Raw genomic sequence first — 28,000 nt, 5'->3', positions numbered from 1 at the left:
GGCGTGGAATGTGAGGCATGCCTCTCCTGCCAGCTCTGACCTTCCAGCTCTCTCCCACTGCCCTGCCTTCCCGGCAGCCTGGAGGGCACAGGCTGGCGTGCAGGGTGCTCCAGAGCCAACACCTCACTCTTTCCCCTGCTCAGCAGGGGTGGCTCCAGCCTGTCTCCTGAGATGACCTTCAGGCCAGAGGGAGTGGTTTCCAGCTGCTATTTTTAATCGAGCAGGTCTTGGGCCAAGGTGGTGCTTCTGTTGGAAAGCTTAGGACTATCCCTCAGAGCCCACCCTCCATCCTTCAATGCCCACAGGAGTTGGTACCAGGTGCCCCCCGCCCCATTAGCCTGGACCACACAGACAGCCCGTCAAACTCATGTTAGAGAACTTTCATGAACGATCGGGTTTATGGATGTAGAGTTTACACACAGGAAAATTCACCCTTTTTAGTGTACAGCTCTGTGAGTTTTGAGAAACATATATAATTATATAATCACCACCACCATCAAGATAGGGAACAGTTCCATCACCCCCAAATATTCCCTCAGGCCCCTTTACAGTCAACTTCTCTCCTCCTCCATTCTCAACCCCTGGCAGCCTATAATTTTTCCCTACCCTATAATTTTGCTTTTTCCAGAATGTCATATAAATGAAAAAATCCAGTATATAGCCTTTTGGGTCTGGCTTCTTTCAGTTAGCAAAATGCATCTGTGAATCACCCACATTGTTGCACGTATCAGTGGTTCTTTCCTTGTGATTACTGAGTAGTGTTCCATGGTATGGATGCACCAGTTTGTTTATTAATTCACCAGCTGAAGGACATTTGGATGGTTTCCGTTTTGGAACTATGAATAAAGCCACTATAAACGTTGCATCAGGCTTTTGTGTGAATAAAAGTTTTCATTTCTCTTATGAGTCAGGTTATATGGTAAATGTATGTTCAACTTCATAGGAAACTGTCAAACTACTTCCCAAACTGGCTGCACCGTTTTGCATTCCCACCAGCAATGTATGAGAGTTTCTGTTACGCCACATCCTCCCTAGCACTAAGTATGGTCAGTTTTTTTTGTTTTTTAAATTTTATTTATTTATTTTTGGCTGTGTTGGGTCTTCGTTTCTGTGCACGGGCTTTCTCTAGTTGTGGCAACCGGGGGCTACTCTTCATCGCAGTGCGCGGGCCTCTCAGTGTCTCAGCCTCTCTTGTTGCGGAGCACGAGCTCCAGACGCGCAGACTCAGTAGTTATGGCTCACGGGCCTAGTTGCCCCGCGGCATGTGGGATCTTCCCAGACCAGGGCTCGAACCCGTGTCCCCTGCATTGGCAGGCAGATTCTCAACCACTGCGCCACCAGGGAAGCCCAGTATGGTCAGTTTTTAAAAACATTTTCAGCTAGTCTAAGAGGTTTGTAGGGGTAGCTCATTGCAGTTTTAATGTGCAGCTTCCTGATGATTAATGAGTATCTTTTAGTGTGCCTGCCATCTGTATATCCTCTTTGGTGAAGTATCTATTTAAGCTTCTGTCCACTTTTCTTTTTAATTGAATTATTTGTTCTCTTATTATGGCGTTTTGAGAGTTGTTTATGTATTCCGGTTACAAATCCTTTATCACATATGTGTTTTGCAACTATTTTTCTCCCTGTCACTTGTCTTTTTTCCTTTCTTTAACAGTATCTTTTAAAGAGCTTAAGTTTTCAATTTTGATGAATCCGATGTATTCATTTGTTCTTTTACGGACTGCACTTTCGTTGAGCAGTTTGTTGAACAAAGCAGGTGCCGCGTAAGTCCTGCGAATATTTACTGAGGCGGGTCTGCGTGCCAGGCACCATGCATGCAGGGGGCACGGTGACAGATAAGCTCCTGCTCAGTGGAGGAGACGAGATCTGTAAAGATGTAACTACAGCATACTGTAACTTTATAATGTCAGAAGGTGCACGATACATAAAAAGGAAGAATAAAAAACTCCAGAGACCAGTGAAGGCTTTACAAAAGAGGAACTTAGCCAGCAGTAGATGCTGAAGCTGTGGACTGAATCAGATGATCAGTGGGGGAAAACCCGCTTCCCCAAGCACAGCATGTGGATCTCAGTTCTCATACACTGATTCTAGAAAGCCAGAGAGAAGAGGACGTGGAGGCACAGCATGCTAACTGGGTACCACTGAGGCCGGGGACCCGGCCCTGCGCTTGCTTCTCTTCCCTGCACCCTCTGTGGCCCCCTTCTCGTGGCATGTGTAGGAACTGCTCTCCCGCCAGCCTTGAGCCGGTTGGCCACGATTCACAGGGATGGTGCCTTTCAGGTAAAAATGACCTGGAGAAAGGGGAGCCTGGGGCATCAAAGAGATTGATGGAGCAGGTGAGGTACTTGGAAGGGGACCTGCCCCCCATCCCTGAAACAAGCTCTGATGGCGCTGGTTATTGTAGGTCGGCCTCGGGAAGGTGAGGCATTCTAGGCTCCCCGGAAAGACAGTCGCTTTTCCAGTTCCCTCTGGTGGCGTTGGTACCAGGGAAAGTGCAGGAAAGACGCTCTGATCTTTTAGAAGGTCCTGAACTCCCAGAGCTGTTCTAGTGTTGCTGTTGTTTGAGGTTCTGGGTTGTCTTTAGAAGGACGCAGCCAGGACGTGCGTTTCCATCCTGAGAGGCTTGGTTCCCTTCCGTCAGCAGCTTTCCTTCCTCCCCTCTTCCTCCTCCGTGTAGAGCCTACCCATTCATCCCTGGGGGTTCGGGGGTGCTCTCAGCCCCTCCCTCCGTGAGGCGGGTGAGGAGAGCTGGGAGCTCAGAGCAGCCCCAGAGAAACAGCACCGGTGGCAGAGGCTCGGCCTGGATGCCCGCCCTGCTGGAGGCCACCCTGGTCTCACACATACCCGCCACCCATCTCACCGGCTTCTCACACCCAGAAGGCCTGGCGGGTGGTGTCAGGTGGTGTGTTGAGTCAGCAGAGCCACAGGAGAGCCCTCGTTGGAGTCCCGTGGCAGCGGCCGCCGCCAGCACCCCGCGGAGTGGAGGGGAGGGAGGGGAGGGGAGGGATGCCCGCTCTGGCCGGCAGCCACCTGGCCTGCTGGGCGCCCAGCGGGAGGCCGGAGCGGGCATCACACTCACCCACAAGCCGGCTCCCCGGCTCCAGGCCTCAGCCTCCGCCTGCTGGGCAGAACAAGGCTTTCCAAAGTGCTGGTTTGCAAACGGCTCCCGGGCCCACAGGCCATGGGGCCGGGTAGGGAGGTGCGTTCCAGACGCCTTGGGGGCTGCACATCTGGAAATGACCGCACGCACCTCGGGGAGGGGACGGGGGCTCGGAGCCCTTCCTAGGTCCCCACGGCCCCTCCTCCCCCTTACTGAGTCCAGCGTGGAGAAGTGGGGGGGCTAAAGAGCCCAGAAGCCACCCAGAGGGGGGCCACCAAGCACGGCGGGAGGGACCGCACTCCACGAGCCGGGGACGCCCGCGGTCCGCGCCAGAGGAGCTAGCATCAAGGGTTCTGAGTGGTTCCAGCACACAAATTGCAGAGACTGTAGGAGTAACTCAAGGTACAATTTCAGATTTTAAAAAGTCCGCCCTGGGAGCTTCCGAGTGGCAGGTTTCCCCGTCAGCTGGAATAATAAACAGGTGATGGGCAGTGAACAACCAGGAATTCCAAGAGAGGCTGGAGACAGAGCAGGGAAAGCCACGGAGGCTTGGTGTCCCAGGCACAGAGAAGGGAGGCCCGGCTCAGAGCCCCTGGTCAGCATGGGGGCGTTTTCAGGCAGAGGCTCTGCTGACTCTTGAAGAGGCCCGGTCTTGTCCCTCCCTGTACAGAACTGTCGTCCTGTCTCAGCAGGGCCAATTCCAAGTGTACCCTCAAACCAGATCCACCGACTCACATCACAGCGAGTACCAGCAGGCTGGCTTTGCCAGGACAATTTGCGTGGACGATGCTGTGTTATAAACAGGCATCTCAGAGAGATCAAGGTCAGAGAGACTTGTCTGGACTTGCATAGAAGCTAGTCCTGACCTAAGGGCACATCTGAGCAGCACAGGGCACGAGGAGGGCTCCTGCCTGGAAATATTCGGGCCCCACCTGTGGCCAGTGTCAGAAAGCCTTTGCCCTGCCCCCGGGCACCTCGGCACCAGCCAGCGAGTATGAAACTCCGTGGCCTCCTGCTGAGTTAGTGTCCTTCCCTTATGTGCCCTCCGGAAATGACAGTCACCACACTGACCGAGGACACACTGTCCTCCCCCGTCTCCCAAAACCAGCATGTCTGAGTCAGGGCTGGCCACTACCCCCTCCACCCTGTGCAGCCTGTGGGCGTATTTGGGGTGGCTGGCAGGCATGGGGAGAGGAGCCTGCGTGCAGTGGTGTGGGTACCCCAAGTGCCACCCTCCCAGCTCTGAGCCCATGCACCTGCCGTGCCCCCGTAGGAGCATGCGCCCTTTCTTCTCACCTACACAGACGGTCTCCTGCCCTGACACTCATGCTGGTGAATCGGAGTCTGAACCCTCTCAGAGCTCAGGGAAGGTGCCCGCCTAGGGGTGTGAAGACCCGTGTCATTGCCATGCATGGTCCAGCTTCCGTCCTAGCTGTCGCCCATGGGCCGGACACATCATCTCCCGGTGCCTGCGTTTCCTCCACTGTAAAATGAGGTCATGAAACATTTGTCCACTAAGGTCACCCACCACCGTTTCCACCGCTCCGATTCGCTTGGTGGGAGCCACCCTGACTCTGTCACATTCGGCTGAATTAATCTGTGTGGCACCAGAGGATGCCTCTTACTTTTGTGATTCCACAGAGGCCAGCATCAGAGGGCACTGGCATAGCTATTTCCCTTACATTGTCGAATCCTTAGCAAATTGTTTTTTAGAAACTGCTTTATATGGGAACCGATTGTTCTAGGATCTCTCCCTCTTACAAAGCCACTGAGGGTTGTTGTTGTTTTTTTTTTTCTCGTCCCTTTGCGGAGAATTGCCTTTGAGGTTCCACATCAAAAGGCACATATGCTCTTATCTTTTGCTGTAGTGAAGTAGCTAGGGTTACATTTGGGGGCCACGAAGCAGAACTCAGGCCTCCAGAGGAGCATGAAAAGGGCACAGCTCTTCTAAAGGCCAGGCAGACACCAGAGGCTGGACCAGACTGCTGGAACTGATCCAGAGTTACCCCTGTGAATGCCCACGACACTCCCCCCACCACTGTTTCTGTTTCGTTTTCTTTTGCCAGTTTACCCATGCAAAAATCGACACGCTAGAGCCAACTACTTAATAACTAGGTCCAGAATGCTGTTGGGTATACAAAGCCCTGTGAAACTGCAGCTTTTCCTGCATTCCTTCTAGGAGAATAAGAACCTTAGAAAATGTCCTAGAAGAGTTTGTTTTCTTAGAAGAAAGAATTTTTCACCTACCATGTTACCATCATGCTTTGACTGACCCCAAAATGACTTCCGTCTCCAACAGATTTTGGATAGTTTCGATTATAAAAGATTGTAAAACAGACTCTTAGAGTCTATAAGCAAAACTTGCAGCCCCAAACCTTATTCCAAATTAATATATGAACTGAGAGTAAGCTCAAGTACGGCCAGAGCCAAAGCCATTGGATATAAAGTTATCCAGGCCCATTTCTGGAGAAGAGTCCAAAAACTCTACCCCTGAGAGAGGGGCCCTGGTGGAGTGGACGGGGTAGAGAGGACACCAGGAGAGCATCTTTTAGGAAATGGGTGATTCTGGAGCATTCGGAGCAAGGTCTCAGAGCAGCCAGCTAGAAAGGAACGGGGGCCCTTGGGACGAGACGTAATTCAAGGGCGTCTCTGCGTGAGACTGTCCTGGGCTGCAGGAAGAGTAGTTTCCATCAGAGGCCAGGCAGGGAGCTTGGGACTCAGAAAGAAGAGAATTTGCTCGCAAAGAAGGGAGCTGTGAGAGAGAGAGGGCTGAGGCCTCATTCTCCGGGCCATGAAGAATGGGAACTAGAGTTACTTTAGAAGTCTCTTATCTGTAAAATGAGGAGGTTGGATTGAATGAATGGTTCCAAACTTGTCTGGCCACCTGTATCACCTGAGGAACTTCAGAAATGCAGGTTCCCAGGCTCTACCTCAGACCCACTCAACAGAATCCTTAGGACCTGAGACTGTATTCTCCAAGCTGCCCGGTGACCCTGCTCAGCCGGGTGTGAGAACTGTGGGCTGAGAGCCTCTCAGCTGACCGGGTGACTCAGACATCCTGCCCAGCACGTTGGGTCAGACTCCGGGGATGGAGACGGGGGACTGCCCAGACCAAGGGTCTTGAGCCAAGCCTTCCCATGGGAAATGGAGGCAGAAAGTTATCCAAAGTTCAGTGGAAAAGTTATGGGGACTCTTCAGGGATACTCTGCCCAGAGCCTCAGAGCAGACCACCACCGGGCTGGGACAGACCCAGGCCACACACGAGCCGTGCCCGGGGTGGGCGGTCCAACTGTCCTGCTGAGCAAAGAACAGTGCCTGCTTCTGTTGGCAGCCAGGGAGACCCCAGCCCACGGAGGCCAGGGAAGTCTGGTTTCCCCTCGAGTAGAGTTCAAGCCCCCGGAAGTCCAGCTGCCACCGGACATGGGTGGTTCCTTAAAATCAAGAAGGACCTAGAGGGCTTCTCTGGTGGCGCAGTGGTTGAGGGTCCGCCTGCCGATGCAGGGGACACGGGTTCGTGCCCCGGTCCGGGAAGATCCCACATGCCGTGGAGCGGCTGGGCCCGTGAGCCATGGCTGCTGAGCCTGAGCGTCTGGAGCCTGTGCTCCGCAACAGGAGAGGCCACAACAGTGAGAGGCCCGCGTACCGCAAAAAAAAAAAAAAAAAAAAGAAGGACCTAGAAATCTACCATCAAGCCTCAGACCTCAGGTCAAGCCTGTGCCCAGGATTCACCAGGGTCTCAGGTTTGGGCCCGAATTTCCTGATGATGCGGCTTCCTACTTAGACACAGAACTCACACTGCCTTTGTGTTTCCCAGGCTCCCATAGGTTACTCTGAAAGACCCCGCAGGGAGGAGCGAGGTGGAGATTTCCTTTCCTTCCAGAGTTCCCACCTCAGGTTATTGCCTCCCCCGCCGCCTTGGCTGTCCTGCCCTGCTGAGTCAGTTGGCAGCTCCATCCCATCAGGCATCATGCATCGTTCGGCGTGCTTGGTGGACACAGTGGGGAGCCTGTGGTCTGGGAATTCACAAGGGGGCACAGGGGCCCGTCCACGGGTGCCTCCACCTGTACTGTGATGGCGTGCCTGGCGTTGCAGACCTTCCTCCTGGCAGGGCCTGGCTCAGGCCGGCCACCCTTGTCCTCGCCCCATCCTCTCCGGGCCTGAGTAATGGGTGCTTGGACCGAGGCTGGTGAGGCCTCAGGGTGCTTGTTGTGGCCCTAGAATGGGATCTGCTGACCAGCTCCGGGGAGCTGCCTCTGCATCTTTGGTCTCACTGACATCAGCCCTGGGTGGGAACACACTGGTGTCTGACGGACGTCAGTGGTGCCCCTTCACACGAGGACCGCTCTCCACAGGGCAGGCCGGACCCCAGCACGTGCACACCCTGCTTGTCTTTCTTCTACCTCCCGGGGCCTTCTGTCGCTCCTAAGGTCCCTCTCTGTGGCCTGGTCCCTTAGCAGCAGGGGTCCCTGCCTCTCCCCGGCTGGGCATTTTGTTTGACACGCGCTGTCAGTATCACCATCCTCCCAGGACCCTCGTCACCATCCCTTCAAAGTTAGGAACAATACCCACCCCCCCATCTCTGTGATGTGTAGTTAGTTGTTCCTGAAGCCGCATGGAAGCAAACCCCCATCCAGGGTAAATTGAAAATTTGTTTTTCTCACTCTGTGCTCTCGGAACAATGGTCAGCAAGGGCGTTTAAGATCAGGAACAAAATGAATTTTTTCTTTTTCTTTTTTTTTTTTTTTTTCCGAGCACTGGGTTTTCCCAGTGAGTTGTTTTTTGTTTTTTGTTTTTTGTTTTTTTTCGGCTGTGTTGGGTTTTCGTTTCTGTGCGAGGGCTTTCTCTAGTTGCGGCGAGCGGGGGCCACTCTTCATCATGGTGCGCAGGCCTCTCACTGTCGCGGCCTCTCTTGTTGCGGAGCACAGGCTCCAGACGCGCAGGCTCAGTAGTTGTGGCTCACGGGCCTAGTTGCTCCGCGGCATGTGGGATCTTCCCAGACCAGGGCTCGAACCCGTGTCCCCTGCATTGGCAGGTGGACTCTCAACCACTGCACCACCACGGAAGCCCCTCCCAGTGAGTTTTATTTGGGCAGACCCGGGGACGGGAGGCCTTGCGTCTAAAAGAAAGTGTTGGGCCTCTTGGTGGTGAAGCGTGGCTTGTGCTGGTGACGCAGGACCCGGTGGGGCCGTGGGAATTTGATCTTGGAGTCGTGGCACTGCTTGACTGCTGCTCGGTGGCACTTGCTGGCTGCGATCTCCTCCACCTTCATGATCTGGATCGAGTGGGCCCGGGCATGGTGCCGGGAGCCCATGTCTCTGTCTGCAGGGATCGGTGGGGGGCACTTGGGGAACGAGTGGCCACAGCATCTGGTCCCAGCAGGTACTGGCTACCAAGTGTGTAGAACCGCCAAATTCACTTTGAGGGGCACAGCTGCAGCCCCCCAAAGGCGACAATATCCACTTGCTGTTAGCATCTCTGTTTAAACCGCCGTTACAAGAAACAGCAGTTCTTGGGTTTAGGTGCTTGGAAAATGAATTTTTTCATTTTGGTTTTTCTTCCTTGGTATTTCAGACCCAGCCAAGTGGGTCTTGTTAGCACTTGTTAGCCAAGTGCTAACGTGCATGAAAAAGGCTGGTGCTGCCCAAGGAATGGGGGAGGGAGGGGGGAGCACTGCCATCTTGTCTACCTGGTTTATTTTTACAAAACGGGGTTGGCTAGTTAGTGGTGAGACTAGGCCCGGATCTCGAGGCTCCTGAAGTGCAGGCCTCTGCTCTGCGTCCCTCTGCTGGCGCCTGTTCGCTTTCTTCCAGCGGCACCGCTGTTCTCCTTTCTCCCCTTCTCTCCGGACGTAGCTCACGCCAGCACAGCCTGGCCCTGTGAAGTCACCAGCTCATGGCTCCCTGGTGTCTGGAGCCACTGGCCTGGTGTCTGGTGTGGCTGCCAGAGTCGTTTCTGTTCACTCACTGAGCCTATTCACGGGCCCCGGCTGCAGCCTCAGGAGACTCGGAGGCATTGTTCACTCTCAGAGGCTGACAGCAGCACCAACAAAGACCTCAAGGAGGTGGGGAAGGAGGGAGAGCCTTCTCGGAAGAACAAGACAGGGGAACCTGTGTGTCCTTCTTGGTTTTGTTGCCACAGCTCCGTGCTGTCTGGGCCCATGGGAAAGTTGTCTTAATCAGAGGGTAGACCCTTTTCATTCTCCGAAGTTGAGGCCCAGCTCTTCCGGGTGTGTCCGTGGGACGTTCCCACCCCTCCAGCCCCTTCTCCGAGCGCCCCCGGTTTTGGCCTTACAGGCATTTCACTCTTGGCGCTCATTGAGTTGCTGCTGTTGGTGTTGGTGCTGGTTTTGTTCTTGTCCCATTTCCTCCAGCCAGACTGAAAGGTGGGACTTGTCTGCTGCATCTTGACCTGGCCCATAGCAGCTGGCCAATCGGACACATGGTTCTCCTGAGAGACTGAGTTTGGCAGTTTATCCTACAATTAGGAAATAAATTGGGACTGGAGCCTTGACTGCAGCCTCATGAAAGACTCCAACCCCAAACCATCCAACTAAGCTGCTGCCAAATTCCTGACACACTGAAACTGTGTGAATTAATAAACATTTATTGTTGTTTTAAGTCCAAAAAAAAGCAACAAAACAAAAGCAAAAAGAAAGAAATTGGTCTCTTTAAAAGGAATGGGGGGACTTCCCTGGTGGCGCAGTGGTTAAGAATCCGCCTGCCAATGCAGGGGACGCGGGTTCAAGCCCTGGTCCGGGAAGATCCCACATGCCGCGGAGCAACTAAGCCTGTGCACCACAACTACTGAGCCTGCGTGCCACAACTACTGAAGCCAGGGCACCTAGAACCCGTGCTCCACAACAAGAGGAGCCACCGCAATGAGAAGCCCGTGCACCGCAACAAAGAGTAGCCCCTGCTTGCCGACAACTAGAGAAAGCCCGTATGCAGCAACGAAGACCCAACGCAGCCAAAAATAAATAAAAAACAAACAAACAAGTAGGTTAAAAGTAATGGAGGATTGTGTCAGCATTACCGCATTTTTCCGTTTCTTGTGACACCAATATTCAAAACAAGAAAAAAGATTTAGGTATATCGTGCTTACCTGGCCCCCTTTCCTTTCGTAAGACAGTTTTCCTCCCACTGGTAAAGTGGCATAAGTGTGAGCAGAAGTCCCCTCTCTGGTGAAAATGTCTCTCCTCTTTCTGGCTGGCACGGAAGGGAAAACGTCTTTGAAGGCACCCATCCTCGCCCCGCCGACGCTGCCCCGCCACCCTCTCCCTCCTGCGTCCCCTCCAGTCCTTCAGCAACACCAGTGTCCCTCCAGGCACCCCTGCTTCCCTCCTCTTGGCCTGTGAAACCACTTTCTGGAAGGGTGATTCGCGCACCCAAAGTGCGATTCTAAGTCTTTGTGTTCTTTCTCTGGACGATATTCCAGTGTCCTCACGGCAAAAACAGTCTAGAATTTGGATCCGGCTGTGACCTCTGCCATTCACTCACTAAAGTGACTGGATCTGTAATTTTTCTAAGCCCCAGTTTCTTCACCTGTGAAGTGGGGTCATAAACCTGCCCCCTTTCTCTCTCGGGGTGGGGGGGTGGGAGCTGCTAGGAGCAAACAGGGCAAGAGTGTGTCCCAGCACTTTGTAACCAGTAAGATGGTATCGTAAGGCTCCACCCTCTTAGAGATGTTTCAGGTTTCAGTGCAAAGAGGGGGCGAGTTTTTGGTTCTAGGAAAGTTCTTTCCCCATTACCCGAAGCTACACACATGCCTAATCCACACAGCATTTTACCTGGCCCCTCCCCCGCCATAGTCCAGGGTATCATCCTGTTTCCCAGCAGGAATCACCTGCTCTGGGAAGGGAGGAGAGAGGAAGCAGGAGGCCGGGTGGAAAGGTGGATGCATCTCTTGAACTTGGAAAGATTTCCATGGGAAGAGCTTCCCTGAGGGGCGTGGAGTTCCATGTGGTTCCACCAGAAACAGTCTGTTCCCACCACCATCTGGAAAGCCCGGCATCTTCTCCTCATCCTGGGCAGCTCCCCGAGGCTGTGTGTGTCTAGGGTGCGTCCTCGGCATCCAGCCCTCCCTCTGGCCCTCTGTGGGGACCGGTTCAGGATCGTCCTGCCGCTCGTGTGGGATGAGTCCCCGGGGACACAGAAGCTGCCGTCTGGGCTTCAAGAAGCCCTCTTAGGTAGCAAGCTGCTTCGTCACAGTCTCTTTAATTCTTCACACTTGAGAAACTAAATTCTGTCACAGGAACTAGCTAGGAGTTCCACCAGCTCTGAAAGTCCCCCCACAATGGCCACTAGGCTTCATCCTGAAGGCTGTGCTAACTGGGACAGCATCCTACAGAGAAGGGGAAATGGGGAGAGTGGAGGGGGAGGGCCTGGGGGGGAGCCGGCCCTGTCCTCCGTCTGGTTGGAGCCGGCTGGGCGCCAGGATCAGGGTGCAGGCGCTTCTAGAGAGTGTTAGCCGGCCTCGTGCCCCCACAGCAGAGCAGTGGCTGAAAAAGGAGATTTTCTGAATAACAAATACATCGTTCATATGATACTGTACATCGTATTGAAAAATAGCAAAGGGCCCACGATGATCCTCTTCCCCGCCGGTCGTTCCCATCACCAGACGCAGCCCGTGTTTCCAGATCCTCCCAGACACTCTGGGCGAGTGCAGACAGTGGGATGCAGGTGTACAGGTTCTTCCCTGTCTGTGAAACTCTAAATGGATCCTTCTATGCAGACGGCTCTGCGGTTTGCTTTCTTCACTTACCCCTCTGTCTGGGAGATGAGAAGGCAGTGGGGCTCGCCGTGTTCCGTAGGGAAGAAGGCTGTGGACGTGCAGGGATTTATGTAACCTCTTCCTACTGATGAGCTTCTGTGTCTCAGGCTCTGCTTTGAAGCACCAGGGAGGTGGATGACCCCAGACACGGGCTGGTTAGTGCTGCCACAAATACGTCTGAGGCCCGAATGCCCAGTAGCAGAATGGCTGGGGAAGAATTTGTGTTTGTAGTCGTGAGAGATGCTGCCGAAATGACCCCTCAGAGGCGCTGATTTCCTCTGGCCTCGGAAAATTCCCCCGCGGGCCTGGAGCGGGGTCGCCGCCAGATGGGGACGGGTCTAGACTGAGCCCTGCGAGACGGAGTAGGGTCCACCCCACCCTGGTGCTTTTTGCTGCTGGCTGAGGGTGCGGAGGTCACTGGGGCTGCTTGTCCTTTATGTGAAGAACTCAGGTCCCCGAGGGGCTCTGCCTGAGGGGTCCCTGCGGGTTGTCAGGATGTGGTCAGTGGCACAGGCTTCTGAGCCTAAAAGGCCCCCACCCAGTCCTGCTCTGTTTCCCCCTCTGTTCGGTCTCCAGCACAAACCCCGAATGCAGGGAACACCCCAAAGAAAGCACAGGAAGGGCCTTTGTGTCCAGTGGCCCAGGCGAGAGTTGAGAGCAGGGACCAGGACGTTTGCCGCTGGACCGTGGCGCCTGTGCGGGCTGTCACGGGAGCCAACGAAGGCCACGCCACCACCCCTGGGGCCTGAGGCCCGCGAGGTGCCCGTCCACAAGCAAAGCAGCCCGAGGGCTTCCTTCTCCCATCCGGCGCAGCCCCCTGAGAGGCTCGGGCCCGCCCCAGCCTGGCCCGTGGCCTCACTCCTGCTCCGTGGGTATCACCCACAGCCTGGCCTGCCTGCCAGAGCACCTGCCTCTCCCCCTGCAGAGCTGCTGGACCGTCACATCTCCAGCTGCTCAGGGTCCCCAGTCTGCGTCCTTCCCTCCTCACTCCCCCGGCCCCATCTCCAAACGGGCCTTGCTTCTCAAGACCTTCGGGGTAAACTTTTTTCCAAAAAGTTTTGGAAACTTAGGGGCCTTTGCTCTTAGGGGCCTTTCACGTCGTAAGTCTGGAGACCTTCAAAACCGTGGTGACAGCATTCTACCTCCTGCTTTCCCCTGGAGCTCCTCCCGGGTCAGCCTGGGGCCCGCGTGGCAGGGATCCTCACTGGGCGTGGTTCCGTGGGATAAGGGGTCCCTGGAAAATGACACGCCTCCTTTACCTGGTTGCTCTCCCAATGCTTCTGCCTGGGAAATACGGGAGGAAAGATGCCAACTGAGCTTGAGCCCTGGCCCTGCCCCCTTCTCTTTCCCTGCCCGTTGGGGGCCGGCATTGACCAAGCACCTGCCGCTTGCCCAGGACAGCTCTGGGCCGATGATGCGTTTGGGGGCCAGGGGGAGGGGCGGGGAGTGGGGAGAGAATTCCATACTTTACATTGGGTTTGGTGTGAAGCAGCTCGTTGTTCACTGGTAACGCTCAGTACAGACAAAATGTGCTGAGTTCAGGGGTGGGTGGCTCCTAGGGCTGCAGAGTCAGCAGGAGGGAGATGGGATGAGTTAGGCGGCCGCTCTGGGCAGTGAGGATGGCAGCAGAAGAGGGAACGTGTGTGCACAGCGATGGCATGCGTCTGGACGTGGCCCAGAGCAGCACAGAGAAAGAGCCCCAGGCTGGTGGCTCGTAGGCTGACCAGTCTTTGTCAAGGTCGGAAGGAACGAGAGGATGGCCCTTGGGCCATGTCTACTGATGTCTTTGCTTTGACTTGCATGATTAAATATTTTTAAATAACCAATTTAAAATAAAAATTTTATTCAGTTACCTATAAATGTGAGAAATCAGACTCAAATCTAGTCTGATCTTAGAAAACAAATCAGTATCAGGCAACATTATTGTATTCATTTCCTAGAGCTGCCATAACAAAGTACCACAAACCAGGTGGCATAAAACGACAGAAGTTTTTTCTCTCACGGTTCCAGAGGCTGGAAGTCTGAAACCAAGGTGTCAGCAGGGCCACGCTCTCTCTGAGACTCTGGATAGAATCCCTCCTTGCCTCTTCTAGCTTCTTTTTGCCTTCTTCCAGTTTTGTTGAGAAATAATTGATACGCATCTCTGTATACGTGTAAGGCATACAGCATGCTACTTTGATTTGCATGTATTGTGAAATGATGATCACAGTGGGTCGGCTAACATCCCTCATTTCTATAGAAACAATAAAAAGAAAAGAAAAAGGAAAAGAACTTTTCTCCTTGTGACGAGAGCTCAGGATTTACTTTCTTTTTTTTTTTTTTGCGGTATGCGGGCCTCTCACTGCTGTGGTCTCTCCCGTTGCGGAGCACAGGCTCCGGACGCGCAGGCTCAGCGACCATGGCTCACGGGCCCAGCCGCTCCATGGCATGTGGGATCTTCCCGGACTGGGGCACGAACCCGTGTCCCCTGCATCGGCAAGCAGACTCTCAACCACTGCGCCCCCAGGGAAGCCCAGGATTTACTTTCTTAACAACTGTCCTGTATATCATATAGCAGTGTTGACTACGGTCGTCATTTTGTACATGACATCCCTGGTACTTATTTACCTTATAACTGGAAATTTGTACCTTTTGGTCACCTTCCTCCACGCTTCTAGCTTCTGATGGTCGCCAGCAGCGCTTGGTGTTCCTTGCCTCATAGAGGCGTCACTCTGATCTCTGCCTCTGTCATCACATGGCCTTCTCCTCTGTGTGTCAGTGTGTGTGTATGTCTGTGTCTTCTCCTCTTATAAGGACACTACACATAGGGTTAAGAGCCCAAACTACTCCAGTATAATCTCAGCTTGATTCCATCTGCAAAGACCTTATTTCTAAATAAGGTCACATTCATAGGTACCAGAGGTTAAGACTTTACCATCTCTCTCTGGAGCTGGGGGAACACCATTCAGCTCATAACGATGATCTTACGGTGTAATCAGCTAGATGTGAGTGAGATAGGCCCCCAGGATTGTACCAGCCCTGTCGAAGTGGACGGCCTCTCACTCTGGCAGAGTCCTGTCCCCAGCCTCCTTGCAGTTCCTTGGTCACCGATCCCCACCCGCTTCTTCCCGGTCCCTGTCCATCTGAGCCTTCACTCTGCGAGGCTCCTTCCTTCCCAAAGCTGCCCCCAGCGTGCATCTTCATGGTGATTCTCACTACTGCACACACACAGTGACCATCTTCACGTGGCACATTTTGACAATAACAGCGTGTCTCATCTGGACCTCGGTGTATGTGGTCAGGTGTCTTCTGCAACCCTGACCTTTGTCTCTGCCGAATACTTCGTGAACTTCCTATGTCTCGTCTCGAGTAATGTGGGTTCCCCTCCGCGTGCTCTTGGCACCATGCTCTGTAGGGGAGGAGGGAAGATCCAACGGTCTTGGACTCAGTGGTGGAAAATAGCATCCGAAGTGTGTGTGTAAGAAGTCCTTCACCCCGACAGCTTCTGAACTGTTGGAGCGACCCCTGCACAGCAAGGGGACTCTGCCCACGACTCAAGTCGGGTGACGAGGGGATTTCTGGGCACAGCTGATTCTAAGGGATTAGAAGTCATGGTCTACTAGCTTGTCCCCAGTATGCAGAATTTAATCTTTTATATTCCTGCCATTTGAGATTTTTGGCCCTTGTAGAGGGAAGCCCCTTCCCCTGTGTCAGCCAGATTTCTAACGGCCTGTGTGGTTTCCTCCTCAACTTCAGGCCTCTCTTCCTCTCCATCAACACCCACCCAAGTGGCCAAGCAGCACACGTTTCCTCTCGAATCCTATAAGCATGAGCCTGAGCGACTGGAAAATCGCATCTATGCCTCCTCTTCCCCTCCGGACACAGGCCAGAGGTTCTGCCCGTCCTCCTTCCAGAGTTCAGCCAGGCCTCCGCCAGCATCGCCAACACACCATTCTCCCTCCAAATCTGTAAGTCTGGGCCTTCTCCTGGGGGCCGGGCCGCCAGCTATGGGAGGGAGGGCAGAGTCTGTATACAGCTGAAGCTAAAGCTGTGCACTCCTGACAGACATTTTTGGTACATTTTATCATGAATCACAGACTGAGAAAAAAAATGGCGAGGGCGCAGTAGGCAAATGGAAACCAAACGAATGGTAACATCTGGAACATGATCAGAAAAAGCTTTTTGCTCTCTTAGCTTCTTTTTAAAGATCAGTCATTAAAAGCTTTCTTTGAATTGATCTTGATTGGGATACTAAAGTAAAAAGCCATAGGCAAAGCCAAAAAATTGTTTTTTGTAGAAATTTTATTCTAGATTTTAAAGATTTAAAGTCTGACATCATTTGACTTGGGAAGCATTCTTGGAAAGGTGAACCTTTCAAAGCAGAGTGGGATGGTGAAACAGGTGTCTTTGCATCCTTTGGAGGATTGGGACTCGTGGGTATGGATGGAAGAAGCTGGCTTAGCACCAGCGCTTAAACACTCTGCATTTCAACGCCGTGGGCCCTACGTGTGGGGACCACCATCACCGCCCCCAGTTCGTGTTGCCTACCACAGACACTCAGTATCATTCCTGTGCCCAGCAAGGACACGAGGACCATATCGCTACAGTCTATCCATATGGATGTAACTATTTCATTCAGCTGTGGTGTTAGTTTCCTGCAGGTGCCGTAACAAAGGGGCACAAACTGGGGGGCTTAAAATAACAGGAGGCTATTGCCTCACGGTTCTGGAGGCTGGAAGGCTGCAGTCAAGGTTTCGGCAGGACCACGTTCCCTCTGCAGTCTCTGAGGGGGAGGAGGATATTTCCTGGCCTCTCCCAGCTTCCGGTAGCCCCAGGATTTTCTTGGATTGTGGCAGCATCACTCCACCTCCATCTTCACATGGCTGTCTTCCCTCTGTCTCTGTTTGTGTCCAGCTTTAAACTCTTATGAGAACACCGGTCGTGTTGGATGAGGGCCCAACCTAACTCAGTACAACCGCTTCTTGATGACCTCTGCAAAGACCTGATTTCTAAATAAGGTCGCATTCACGGGTATCAGTGGTCAGGACCTCAGCGTAGCTTTTTGGGGGACACCATCCAACCATAACAGTTGCTCCCTTTGGGGAGAAAGATGTGTTTGTCATGCAGAGAACCTACTGTGACTCTTCTCCTTGTTCGACCGATGATTATTTTATTAGATGTAAGCTTAGCAGAGTATTGTTTTAAGTGCTGAGGAATAAAATGCAAGGTGTTGTCTCTGCCCTCTAGGGCTTACAGTCTTACTGGGAACAGAATAGCACTCAGATAAAACAGTTAAATAAAAGCGGAAAGTAGGTTGGGTGGGGATCTGGAGTGAAACAAATAGTCCACACTGCAGGGGCTGGGAAAGGGAAAACACTGTTGTCTGATAAGGGCAAGGAAGCCTTGGGTGACTGTAGGGTCTAAACAAGGGGAGAGGGAAGGGGAGGGCCTCCTGGAAAAGAAAATGAGCCATGGCTTGGGGTGGGAAGGAGTGTGACGTGTAACATAGAGTAGGAGCTGGGGGCGGGGGGCTGTCTCTGGGAGGTGGGCATCTGGCAGAGATTGGGGACAAGAGGACCGCTCACTAGAGACGTGGAGAGGTGCAGGCCTTGGCCGCTTAGAGCTAAGGGCCCAGGAGGAAGGTCATCCGTGTTCTTGGGTATGAATGAGAAAAGATCTAGAGGTTTCTGTTCTCCCGGGCATTTAGCAAAGAGACTTGGCCATAGAGATAATAGAACAAATATATCCAAAAAAGGAATGATGCGGCAACCCACAGGTTATCAAAAGCAGGAAGCCACTGCTCCCCTCGGGCTGGAGGGACGTGTTGGGAGCCCATCAGGTGGGAGGTGGAACCAGTGTGTCCGCCGGGCAGGAGCTGGAACCGCAGAGGAGAAGCAGCCGCTGGCCAGAGGTGCCATGCGAGGCAGAGGGGTGGAAAGTCTGGCGTCTCCAGTGCTTCCTGACTTCCACCCTGTGCCAAACCTGCCGAGAGGCCAGTGGGCCAGGAGGTCTGGGACAGGAACCCTGGGGGAGGAGGGAGGAGACCGGAGAAGGGAGGCAAGAGGGAAGCGGCCGGCCGAGAGGCATCAAGTCTCAAAATGCTGGCTTCTTCTCATGGACCAGGGATAACTGACAGGATAGCCCCGTGTAAGAAGAGACACTGCGTGGAAGAGGAGACGGTTATTTCGACTTTAGATCATTTGAAGTGATGGTGCGGACGCAGACACAGGGTTTTTCCGTGATTGCAGAGGTTCTGAGCTCGGGACAGCCTCTCCCAGTTGAAGTGAGAGAGAATCCAGAGGGCGTTCTAGGTCTGCCCGCTGCGCCCTGCCCCCACCCCGATTGTGACTAGAAAGTGATACTCGTAACTGTTTGTACCACACAACCATGAAGCTCTTGGTGACAGCCAGCGAGCCTGGGCCCTTCCGGGCTTTCTGAGGCGGTTCTGGGGCCAGGGAGAAGGGGTTCTCGGCTGTATCCCGTACTCGGCGGTGGGCACGGACCTTGTGCCCTGGTCAGAGCCTGCGATTCCACAAACAGGCTGAGGGAACTGATAGCACCGTGAAGTTTCAACAACCGTCCAAATGTCATGGATGGATAAACATGATGGAAACATACAGTGGAATATTATTCAGACTTGAAAAGGAAGGAAATCCTGACAGATGCTACAATGTGGATGAATCCTGAGGACATCATGCTAAGTGAAATACACCAGTCTTAAAAGGACAAATGTCGTATGATTCCACTTATAAGAGGTCCTTGAGCCGTCAGATTCATAGAGACAGAAAGTAGAATGGTGGTTACCAGGGTCTGGATGGGGAGAAATGGGGAGTCAGTGTTTAATGGGGACAGAGTTTCAGTTTGGGAAAAAGATGAAAAAAGTTCTGAGGATGATGGTGGTGATGGTTGCACAACCATATTAATGTACCTGATGCCACTGAATTGTACTCTTAAAAATGGTTAGGGCTTCCCTGGTGGCGCAGTGGTTGAGAGTCCGCCTGCCGATGCAGGGGACACGGGTTCGTGCCCCGGTCCGGGAGGATCCCACATGCCACGGAGCGGCTGGGCCCGTGAGCTATAGCCGCTGAGCCTGCGCGTCCGGAGCCTGTGCTCCGCAACGGGAGAGGCCACAGCAGTACCGCAAAAAAAAGAAACAAACAAAAAAATGGTTAAAATGATGAATTTTATGTTAAGTATATTTTACCACAGTTTTTTTTCATAATTTAGGAGGCCACAGTTATTTGGACTCCATATACCTTATTGTCCATGATGATTTTACAAAGTTCGCCTTGTACAATCTATTAAGAAGTACTTCTAGGCAAATTGGTAAAATAAGTGACCTGGGGATGGTAGCTGTCTATTTTAGAAACTATATTCAAAATTTATTTTAAGACCCGTTTAGCAGCACATATGTACAAAACAACTAATGCACTTAGTTTTACCTATATATAGGTTGTAAATACAGTTTTAGAAAACCCTACACATCTGTATACAGCAGTTAATGAGAGTAAATCTCTATAGCCTCAAAATATATCATTATGCCCATTATACCTTCACATAATACATATTTGATTATTCTAATATACTATGAATGCTGATTGAGCAATCCTTTGATTATTATGAATTAGAGACACTTTGGGTAGTATCCTTTTACCACATTTTTTTTAATGATCCAGTCAACACTGCAATGTTTATACAGTTTGAGCTTCAGAAAATCAAAATCAAATGAGAATCAAAATCAAATCAGAAAATCAAAACCAAAACACTTATGTTTTGAAATGATCTGTTTCAAAATTGGAAGACAGTGTTCCCACTGGCTACAGACATTAAACAGGGGCCTTCATCATGTGTGAGTTTTATCACACAAGGCCTCCAGGAGCTTCTTCAGCACGTTAGTCACAGCCTCTGCAGCTGTGGTTTGGCCGAGGTCTCTGCTTTCAGCAGCCCTTGGCAGCAGGGCTGGTGATGGATTCAAGTTCATTTAAGTGTTTCTTTCTAATTGGATTATGTTGACTGTCCTTATGTGCTAAGTTCCTTAAGAGTTTAGCTGATTGCATGCATTCCGTTACTGGCATAATCTTTATAGAGGAATGTGAGTTGCTTCAAGACATCTATCAGCCTGAAAATATTTAGAAATAATTCATCTCTGCCTTTTGGAATCAAAAGATGCTCTCTGTAAGCATGGACCGTGAAGATCACTTTTATAAACTTTGTTCCCATGAATTTTATTCTAAAATTGGAAAGGGGATGAGGGTAGTGAATTAGTCTTTAGTAGACAGCACTCATTTTATCATTTATTTACTCAGCAAATATTTATGAAGCAACCGCTGGGTGCCAGACACTGTGCTCGGAAAGGCTGATGGGATGACAAGTACGTAAGCCGCTCTTATGAGGCGGGGACAGTGTTCATTTTGTTCACCATTTATTGACAGCACATTATGCAGGGGAGGGGTTCGGTAAATAGCTGAGGACTCACTGAACGAAGGTAGGAGCTCCTGTCTATTGGGGGGCCACACACAGGGCAATAGTCATTCTAGAATATTCGATAGAGCCTGTGTAGCTCTCATGGGAGAAAATCTCCAGTCCAGTGTGAGCGCAAACGCCAGTCCCAGGGCTTCCCGGGTGGTACAGAGGTTAGGGATCCGCCTGCCAATGCAGGGGACACGGGTTCGAGCCCCGATCCGGGAAGATCCCACACGCCACGGAGCAACTAAGCCCGTGCGCCACAACTACGGAGTCTGCTCTCTAGAGCCTGCAAGCCACAACTACTGAGCCTGCGTGCCACAGCTACTGAGCCCATGCGCCACAACTACTGAGCCTGTGCTCTGGAGCCCACGAGCCACAACTACTGAGCCCGCGTGCCACGACTACTAAAGCCCGCGCACCCAGAGCCCGTGCTCCGCAACAGGAGAAGCCACTGCAATGAGAAGCGCACGCAGCGCAATGAAGAGTAGCCCCTGCTCACCGCATCTAGAGAAAGCCCGTGCACAGCAACGAAGACCCAGCGCAGCCAAAAATTAATTAATTAATTGATTAATTTAAAGGGAAAAAAAACAATCCCAGAGGAAGGAAGTGGACATTTTTTGCAGCAGCAGCAGAGAACAATAATCAGCTCTGCATTTTAGGATGATCCCTCTGGTGGGATGTGGAAATTAGATTGGATTTGGGTACAGCAGGGGCTCAGATGAGATGCAGTGTGAAATGATCTGGGCCTGGTGGCAGCTGTCAGGGGAAAGAAGGGGTCTGGTGTTAAAACGTAGAGAGCTGTTTAAGGGGTCGAATTGAGGGAACTGGGGATGTAGTGATTGATTAGTTGAGGGCAGAAAAGAGAAGAATCAAGGGCAATTCCGAAGGCTTTGCCTGGGGAAACTGGATGGGTGGTAGTTGCACTTGCTGGGATAGGGGACAGAGGAGAAGGGGAACAGGCTTTGTGCGTGTGCATGTGTGTATGTGAGCGCATGGGGTGTGTATAAGTGGACACACGTGTGTGTTGGCTGGTGATGGTACAACAGGTGCCCGTGGGATAATTAAGTGGAGGTGTCCAAAGGGCAACTGGATATGTGAGTCTGGAGCTAAAAATTAAGATTTTAATTTGTTTGTTTGTTTGTTTATATTTATTTTTCTGACCGTGCCACGCGGCTTGCAGCATCTCAGTTCCCCAACCAGGGATTGAACCCGGGCCACAGCAGTGAAAGCCTGGAATCCTAACCACTAGGCCACCAGGGAACTCCCCTGGACATTAAGATTTTTAAATCATCAGAATGTAGAAGGTAATTTATGCCATGATAGTAGAAGAAATAATCCGGAGAGACATATGGTAGTTGAGAAGAAAGCCAGAAAAACGTGGGCATTTGAAGGACAAACAAAGGATAGGGCTTCTGAACTGCCTGGAAAGTAGGCAGAAAACCAGGCAAACACAGTGTCACAGAAACACAAGGACTGTGTTTCGTTGTGTTTCACGCATTTGGAGGACGTGATCAGTGATGTTCCTGGCCATGGAACGTAAGGACTCAGGTCATTGGTAACCTTGGCAGGAACACTTTGAATGGCACGGTCAAGAGCAGAAGCCGTGTGATGTGGGGTGAATGATTAAGGGGTGAAGAGGTGGAGGTCTCTAGGGTAGATGACTCCTTCCAGAATCCTGACTTCGCGGGGGAAGAGATGGGGCTGTAGCTGGAAGAATGGAGGTGATGGTTTGTTCCCATAAGGATTTAAACACTGACAGGGAAAGAGTTAGTAGGAAGGGAGCTGTTAAAGATAGAAGGGGAAAAGCAAGCATTACATCTGGGCTTGTAAAGGAAATGCGTGAGTTTCCTTAAGAGGTGGGTGCACACGTGAGCGTATTTGTCTGGAACCAATGGAAGAATCATCTTCCGTGGGGTCGAAAACTTGATGTGAAGGCATTAAAATGATCGGTACTTATCCCAATTCCTTTCTACAGCAGTCACGCCCATTTCCCCCTCGTTTTCTTCTAGGAATTTCATTCTTGACCTGTGTCTTCAATCAGAGTACTTAGAAGCAGAGCCTGAGACGGGGTTTCAGATGCAAGTTTGTTTATTTATTATGGAGTGCTCTCAGAAGAAAGCTCTAAGGAGCAAAAGGGAAGGGAAGAAACAAAGCAAAGGTGTGGTTTCACATGAGATTTAGCCTCAGCCTGTTAACAGGGGAGCTCTGGACTGTAAACTGCACCAGAATTTGCTCTGCCTTGAGGCAAGGAAACTGGGCTTTTTTTTTTTTTTTTAATTTATTTTTGGCTGCATTGGGTCTTTGTTGCTGCGCCCGTACTTTCTCTAGTTGCGGTGAGCGGGGCTACTCTTCGTTGCGGGGCGCGGGCTTCTCATTGCGGTGGCTTCTGTTGTTGCGGAGCACAGGCTCTAGGTGTGCGGGCTTCGGTAGTTGTGGCTCGCGGGCTCTAGAGCGCAGGCTCAGTAGTTGTGGCATATAGGCTCAGTAGTTGTGGCACGTGGGCTCTAGAGCACAGGCTCAGTAGTTGTGGCACACGGGCTTAGTTGCTCCGCAGCATGTGGGATCTTCCCGGACCAGGGCTTGAACACGTGTTCCCCGTATTAGCAGGCGGGTTCTTAAACTCTGCGCCACGAGGGAAGCCCCCGAAACTGGGCTTTTGTGTCTTCCTATGGTGGCGCCCTTAGCTATGGGATGCCCAGGATGAGGGAAATGTACCCGCAGCTGGGATGGGGCCTGTCACCCAAGGACAGTCCTATAAGGAGGTTGCATGTTTGGGCCATTAGCAGCAGCCCTTGTAGCAACTTGGTGTCCCAAAACTAGCCACAGGGAACCTAAGACGCCTGGAGCCTAAGCAGCCTGGAGTCTCCATTCTCTTCTCTTGCCAGCTTGATTCCTGTAACCAACAGGGGTAGGTACTGTATCCGTTTTTCTATTGCTGAGTAACAAACCTTCCCCCGGTTCAGGACAACAACCTTTCACTTAACTCACCCTTCTGTGGGTCAGCAAGTTTGGGTTGGGCATTCTTCTTGACACAGCTGTGCTAACTCACACATCTGTGGTCACTTAGCAGGTCATTTGGGGACTGGCTGGACCAGAGTGGCCTCAGCCAGAACAGCTTGTCTCTGTTCCATGTGGTCTCCTCCTGCAACCGGCTAGCCTAGATGTGTTCTCATGACCGTGACGGGGCTCCACGAGACAGGGTTCTCCATACAAGGCTTCTTGAGGCTGGGCTCAGAACCACCCCTCTGTAGCTCCTCCATCCTGGGTAGAATCTGTGTCCTCTCCCCTTGGATCTGGGTTGGGCTTATGACTTGCTTTGGCCCACAGAACGAAATGGAAGTGACAGTCACATTGCAGAGGGCATGGACACAGGGAGATGGGGAGGATGCAGGCCAGTTTTGAAATCCACCTCCTGTCTTACCACTTGATTCCAGCGGCTGGGTCTGCAGTTGAACACACAATGTGCTCGAGTCTAGAGGCTCATGTATCTATATTTAAGGAGTCTAATTTAGATGGCTAACCTCTCTGAGAGTAACTTCCTGTTAAGCAGACTGCTGCAGCTTGTGTTCCCCAAGCAATAGAGAATCTAAGGTAGATATTAGTGTGCAGGATGTTTATTAGGAAGTGCTCTTAGGATCAACACCTGTGGGAGGAGGGAAGGAGGTAAGAAAGACAGAGGGAGAAGTTGCGGTGTGCTGCAGCCTCAACAAAGTCCTCTGCAGACCACAGGGAGCTCCTCAGAGCGGCCCCAGGTTGGGCCAAAGGAGCCAGACCTTTATACCATCATCACCAGTCATTAGATGACAGCTGTCCTAGAAGGGACTTGACCCTGGGCAAGGCAGCTCTCTTCAGCCAAGGGCCATCCTAGCTGATAGTAGAGGGTCACCAATTGGCAGATTCCCAGCAGCTGGAGGAAAATCCTTCATTGTTGAAAGGGGATCAGAGTAGTACAGGTGACCCTTGAACACCACAGGTTTGAACTGCATGGATCCACTTCTATGCAGATTTTTGTCAACAGTAAATACAGCAGTACTGCACAATCTGAGGTCGGTGGAATCCTTGGATACATGACCACAGATACAGAGGAACCATGTATATGTAGAGCTGACTGTAAGTTACACTGGATTTTCCACTGCGTGAAAGGTCAGCACCCCTAACCCTCACATTGTTAAGGGTCAACTGTATGTCACAGCCTCTAATACATGGACTTACTCTCTATTTTTCCAATTTATGATACCAAGATTCTGATGGAAGAAAATAAGGGCTATCATATTTCTGCTTATGACATAGTTAATATGTAATTGAACTGAAGAAAAAAGTTCAGGATGGTTGGTTGGGACTGAATGAAAAAGGTTTCATTAGGCCCAGGGGGAGAGGAACTAAAGCCCCAAGCCAACAACCATCACCAGCACCCCAGCAGCAGGAGTGAGCCACCACGGAAGTGGATCATCCAGCCCCGGCCAAGCCTTCAGATGAAACCACAGCCCCAGCCCAAACCCAACTAGACACCTGGCAAGAGATCCTGCACCAGGACCACCCGCCAAGCTGCGCATGAACCACTGATCCACAGAAAGCATTAAGACATAACGTATTAGTCTGCTGGGGCTGCCATAATAAAATATCACAGACTGGGTGACTTAAACAACAGAAATTTATTTCTCACAGTTCTGGGGGCCAGAAGTCCAAGATCAAGGTGTTGACAGGTTTGGTTTCTCCTGAGGGCTCTCTCCTTGGGTGCAGGTGACCGCCATCTCTCTGTGTCCTCACCTGGCCTTTTCTCCAAGCACACACATCCCTGGGGTCTCTTCCTCCTCTTACAAAGACACCAGTTCTGTTGGATTAGGGCCCCACCCTTGTGACTTCATTTGACCTTAATTACTTCTTTCTCTTTTTTTAAATTTTTGGCTGCATTGGGTCTTCATTGCTGCGCAAGGGCTTTCTCTAGTTGTGGCAGATGGGGGCTACTCTTTGTTGTGGAGCACAGGCTCTAGGCGTGTGGGCTCAGTAGTGGTGGCACATGGGCTCAGTAGTTGTGGTTCATGGACTCTAGAGCGCAGGCTCAGTAGTTGTGGTGCACAGGCTTAGTTGCTCCATGGCATGTCGGATCTTCCCAGACCAGGGCTCGAACCTGTGTCCCCTGCATTGGCAGGCAGATTCTTAACCACTGCACCACCAGGGAAGTCCCCTTAATTACTTCTTTAAAGGTCCTATCTCCAAATACAATCCCATTGAGGGTTAGGGCTTCAACATATGAATTTGGGGATCTGGGGGGAAACAATTCAGTACATAACAGATAAAAAGTATTAATTGTTGTCTTAAGCCCCTGAGTTTTGGGGTTATCTGCTATGTATCAAAAGATAACTGATACTTGTTTGATCCCGTATGTGGGGAAGCAACAATTCAGTGGAGTCAGGAATAGATAATAAACTCAGGAACTTTGGGTTCTTTTTAAAAACTGACTATCTTGTCCCTGAATCAATCTCTAAGATCCCTAGTTTTCCTAGTATGAATATTTGGAAAGAAATCAGTAACCAATTTTCAAGATTGCTATTTGGAATAATTAGCCCCTTTTTTAAGATGGAAAAGCCCTTTTTAAAAATATTTATTTATTTGGTAGCACCAGGTCTTAGTTGCGACTCGCGGGCTCCTTCATTGCAGCATGTGAGCTCCTTAGTTGTGGCTCCAGGGCTCCTTAGTTGCGGCACACGGGCTCCTTAATTGTGGCGTGCAAACTCTTAGTTATAGCATGCATGTAGGATCTAGTTCCCTGACCAGGGATCAAACCCGGGCCCCCTGCCTTGGGAGTGTGGAGTCTTATCCACTGCGTCACCAGGGAAGTCCCAGAAAAGCCCTTTAAACATCTAAAAATATTTCAAATCACTTGACATTAAGAAGTAGTTAAAATTTTTCTATGCACTACTTTGTTTTATATTTGTCTCCCGTTTAAAATATCAGGTTGTATAACCTAATAAGGTGCTGACCTTAAGACTATCTGCCCAGAAACGGCAAACTAGCAGTTTCATCATCTGTTACTCACAACAGATTAGATACTTTAAAAATAGTTTGAAAAAATTCACATTGTATCAAGGAGTAGGAGCTACAGAGAGAACTGATTCAAGATGGGACTGGTTATCATGAGAGCTGGAACTCAGACAAGTGCTGCCTGTGTGTTGGAGAGGCTGGCAGAGAATGTATATTCTCCTAGCTGTCCAGGAAAGGTATTAGAACGAGCATTCCTCCTGTGTTCCTGCAGTGTTGGTGTCCTGACTTGATGAGCAGAAAGAAGGCGGAGCCCGAATAAGAGAGACGTACTTGGCTGAGAGCTTGGCCTGTTTTCTGGGCAGTGGTCTGGGTCTGTGGGAGTCTCACTTACTCTGTTCCCCAGGGTAGCTGAGCTCCAAGGAGAGGATGTTGGGTCTTTTTACCTCAACATTTTTTTAACGCTTGATAAATGCCCTGCTTTTGTCACCTCCGCAAGGACGCAAGAAGGAACTCATTCCTTCAACAGTTATTTCCCAAGACCCTATCGTTTGCCTGGCCCTGAGATGGCTGAGATGATTCCTGCCCTCAAGAGTCTCCCAGCAAGAAGTAAGTCCTGCAGAATCAGGACCCTGAGCTAAAGCATTGGAGGAGCACCTCCCACCTCTTCCCTCATGGGTCACAACCTAACAGATGGGGGATCGGTTTCAAAAGACTCACCGGTCTCATGGCTGTGCCCTTGGCAGTGTTGTGATCATGGAGATACAAGTGTGGGGTAAAAAAATGTAAAACTTCAGTGGTGGATTATTTTGCTGTCTTGGATGATGGCGCCCACCCTTCCTGTGGTTAAATCTGCCATCACGACAGTGGCCACCTTAGGATTCATCTTGAAATTTCCCCCTTGGAGGAGCAACCCCGCCTTCACCTGGCAGAAGCAATGGTTAAAATGTTGGTGTCACACAGAGTTGGGATGTACGCCGGAGTTTATAGCGAGGATATACGAATAGTATCTCTCCCAGGAGGCAGAATCCATCACGATCATCTGTTTCTCTCACTTAGGCTGGTGTGCAGGACGTCACCTAAATAAGTAACAGGCCAAACGTATCTCTGCTGAAACAAGTGTCTCAGTCACCGAGTTCTCTAAGCTAGGGGCAGAAGCCACCTTGCAGAGAGTGGCTGAGTGGGTGTGAGATGACCGAGGATGGACAGAGAACGTGGACAACTTTATCAAGAAGCTTGGCATGAAGACGAGCTGTGAGCAAGGGCTGTAGCTGGAGGGGGGTCCAGAAGGGCATTTCTTTTGAAAGACGTGTGTGTCTTGAGCATGTGAATATGCTGGCGAAAGGAGTTACAAGTTCCTGAACCTTTGAGGCCTCTCTCCCCGGGCCTCTGTTTGAAAGGAAGAGAGTGTTTACTTCACAGGAGAGTGATAAGGATCAAATGAAATAATCTGTGTAAAATTACCCAAGGGCTCCTGAGCTAGGCTTGAATTGAATTGAATTGAATTGAATTGAACCAAGGCAATTGAGTTCCAAAACCCATGTTCTTGCTCTGGTTTTTCACTACCTCTTGAGACGTCCCAGATTCTCAGCCTATCCATTGCACACTGACTCAGCATCTTAGCCCGTATCCCTAATTCAGGGCTTTGCACACTCTGGCCCATGGGCCAAACCTGGCCCATTGTTTTTGTCATTAAACTTTTAT

At 51.2% G+C, this 28,000-nt stretch overlaps 1 protein-coding gene across 6 annotated transcripts in view; it reads left to right on the top strand.

The window, feature by feature from the left end:
- The window catches only part of PRKAG2 (protein kinase AMP-activated non-catalytic subunit gamma 2), a gene marked incomplete at its 5' end in the record, with an annotated part of 287,549 nt that overhangs the window by 165,057 nt on the left and 94,492 nt on the right, over positions 1-28,000 (top strand). For 3 of the 6 annotated variants that reach the window (XM_079711967.1, XM_079711966.1, XM_079711970.1), the window contains one exon: positions 15,608-15,819. The exons of the other annotated variants lie outside the window; for them this stretch is intronic. In XM_079711967.1, coding sequence (XP_079568093.1) covers positions 15,608-15,819 — 212 coding nt within the window. The remainder of the gene's footprint in view (positions 1-15,607; positions 15,820-28,000) is intronic. 6 annotated transcript variants of the gene reach the window in all.

The sequence above is a fragment of the Hyperoodon ampullatus genome, assembly GCF_949752795.1.
Source record: "Hyperoodon ampullatus genome assembly, chromosome: 9".
In the NCBI taxonomy this organism is placed as follows: Eukaryota; Metazoa; Chordata; class Mammalia; order Artiodactyla; family Ziphiidae; genus Hyperoodon; species Hyperoodon ampullatus.
Note: the sequence above shows the minus strand (reverse complement) of the source record. Positions and strands in the feature narration are given on the sequence as shown.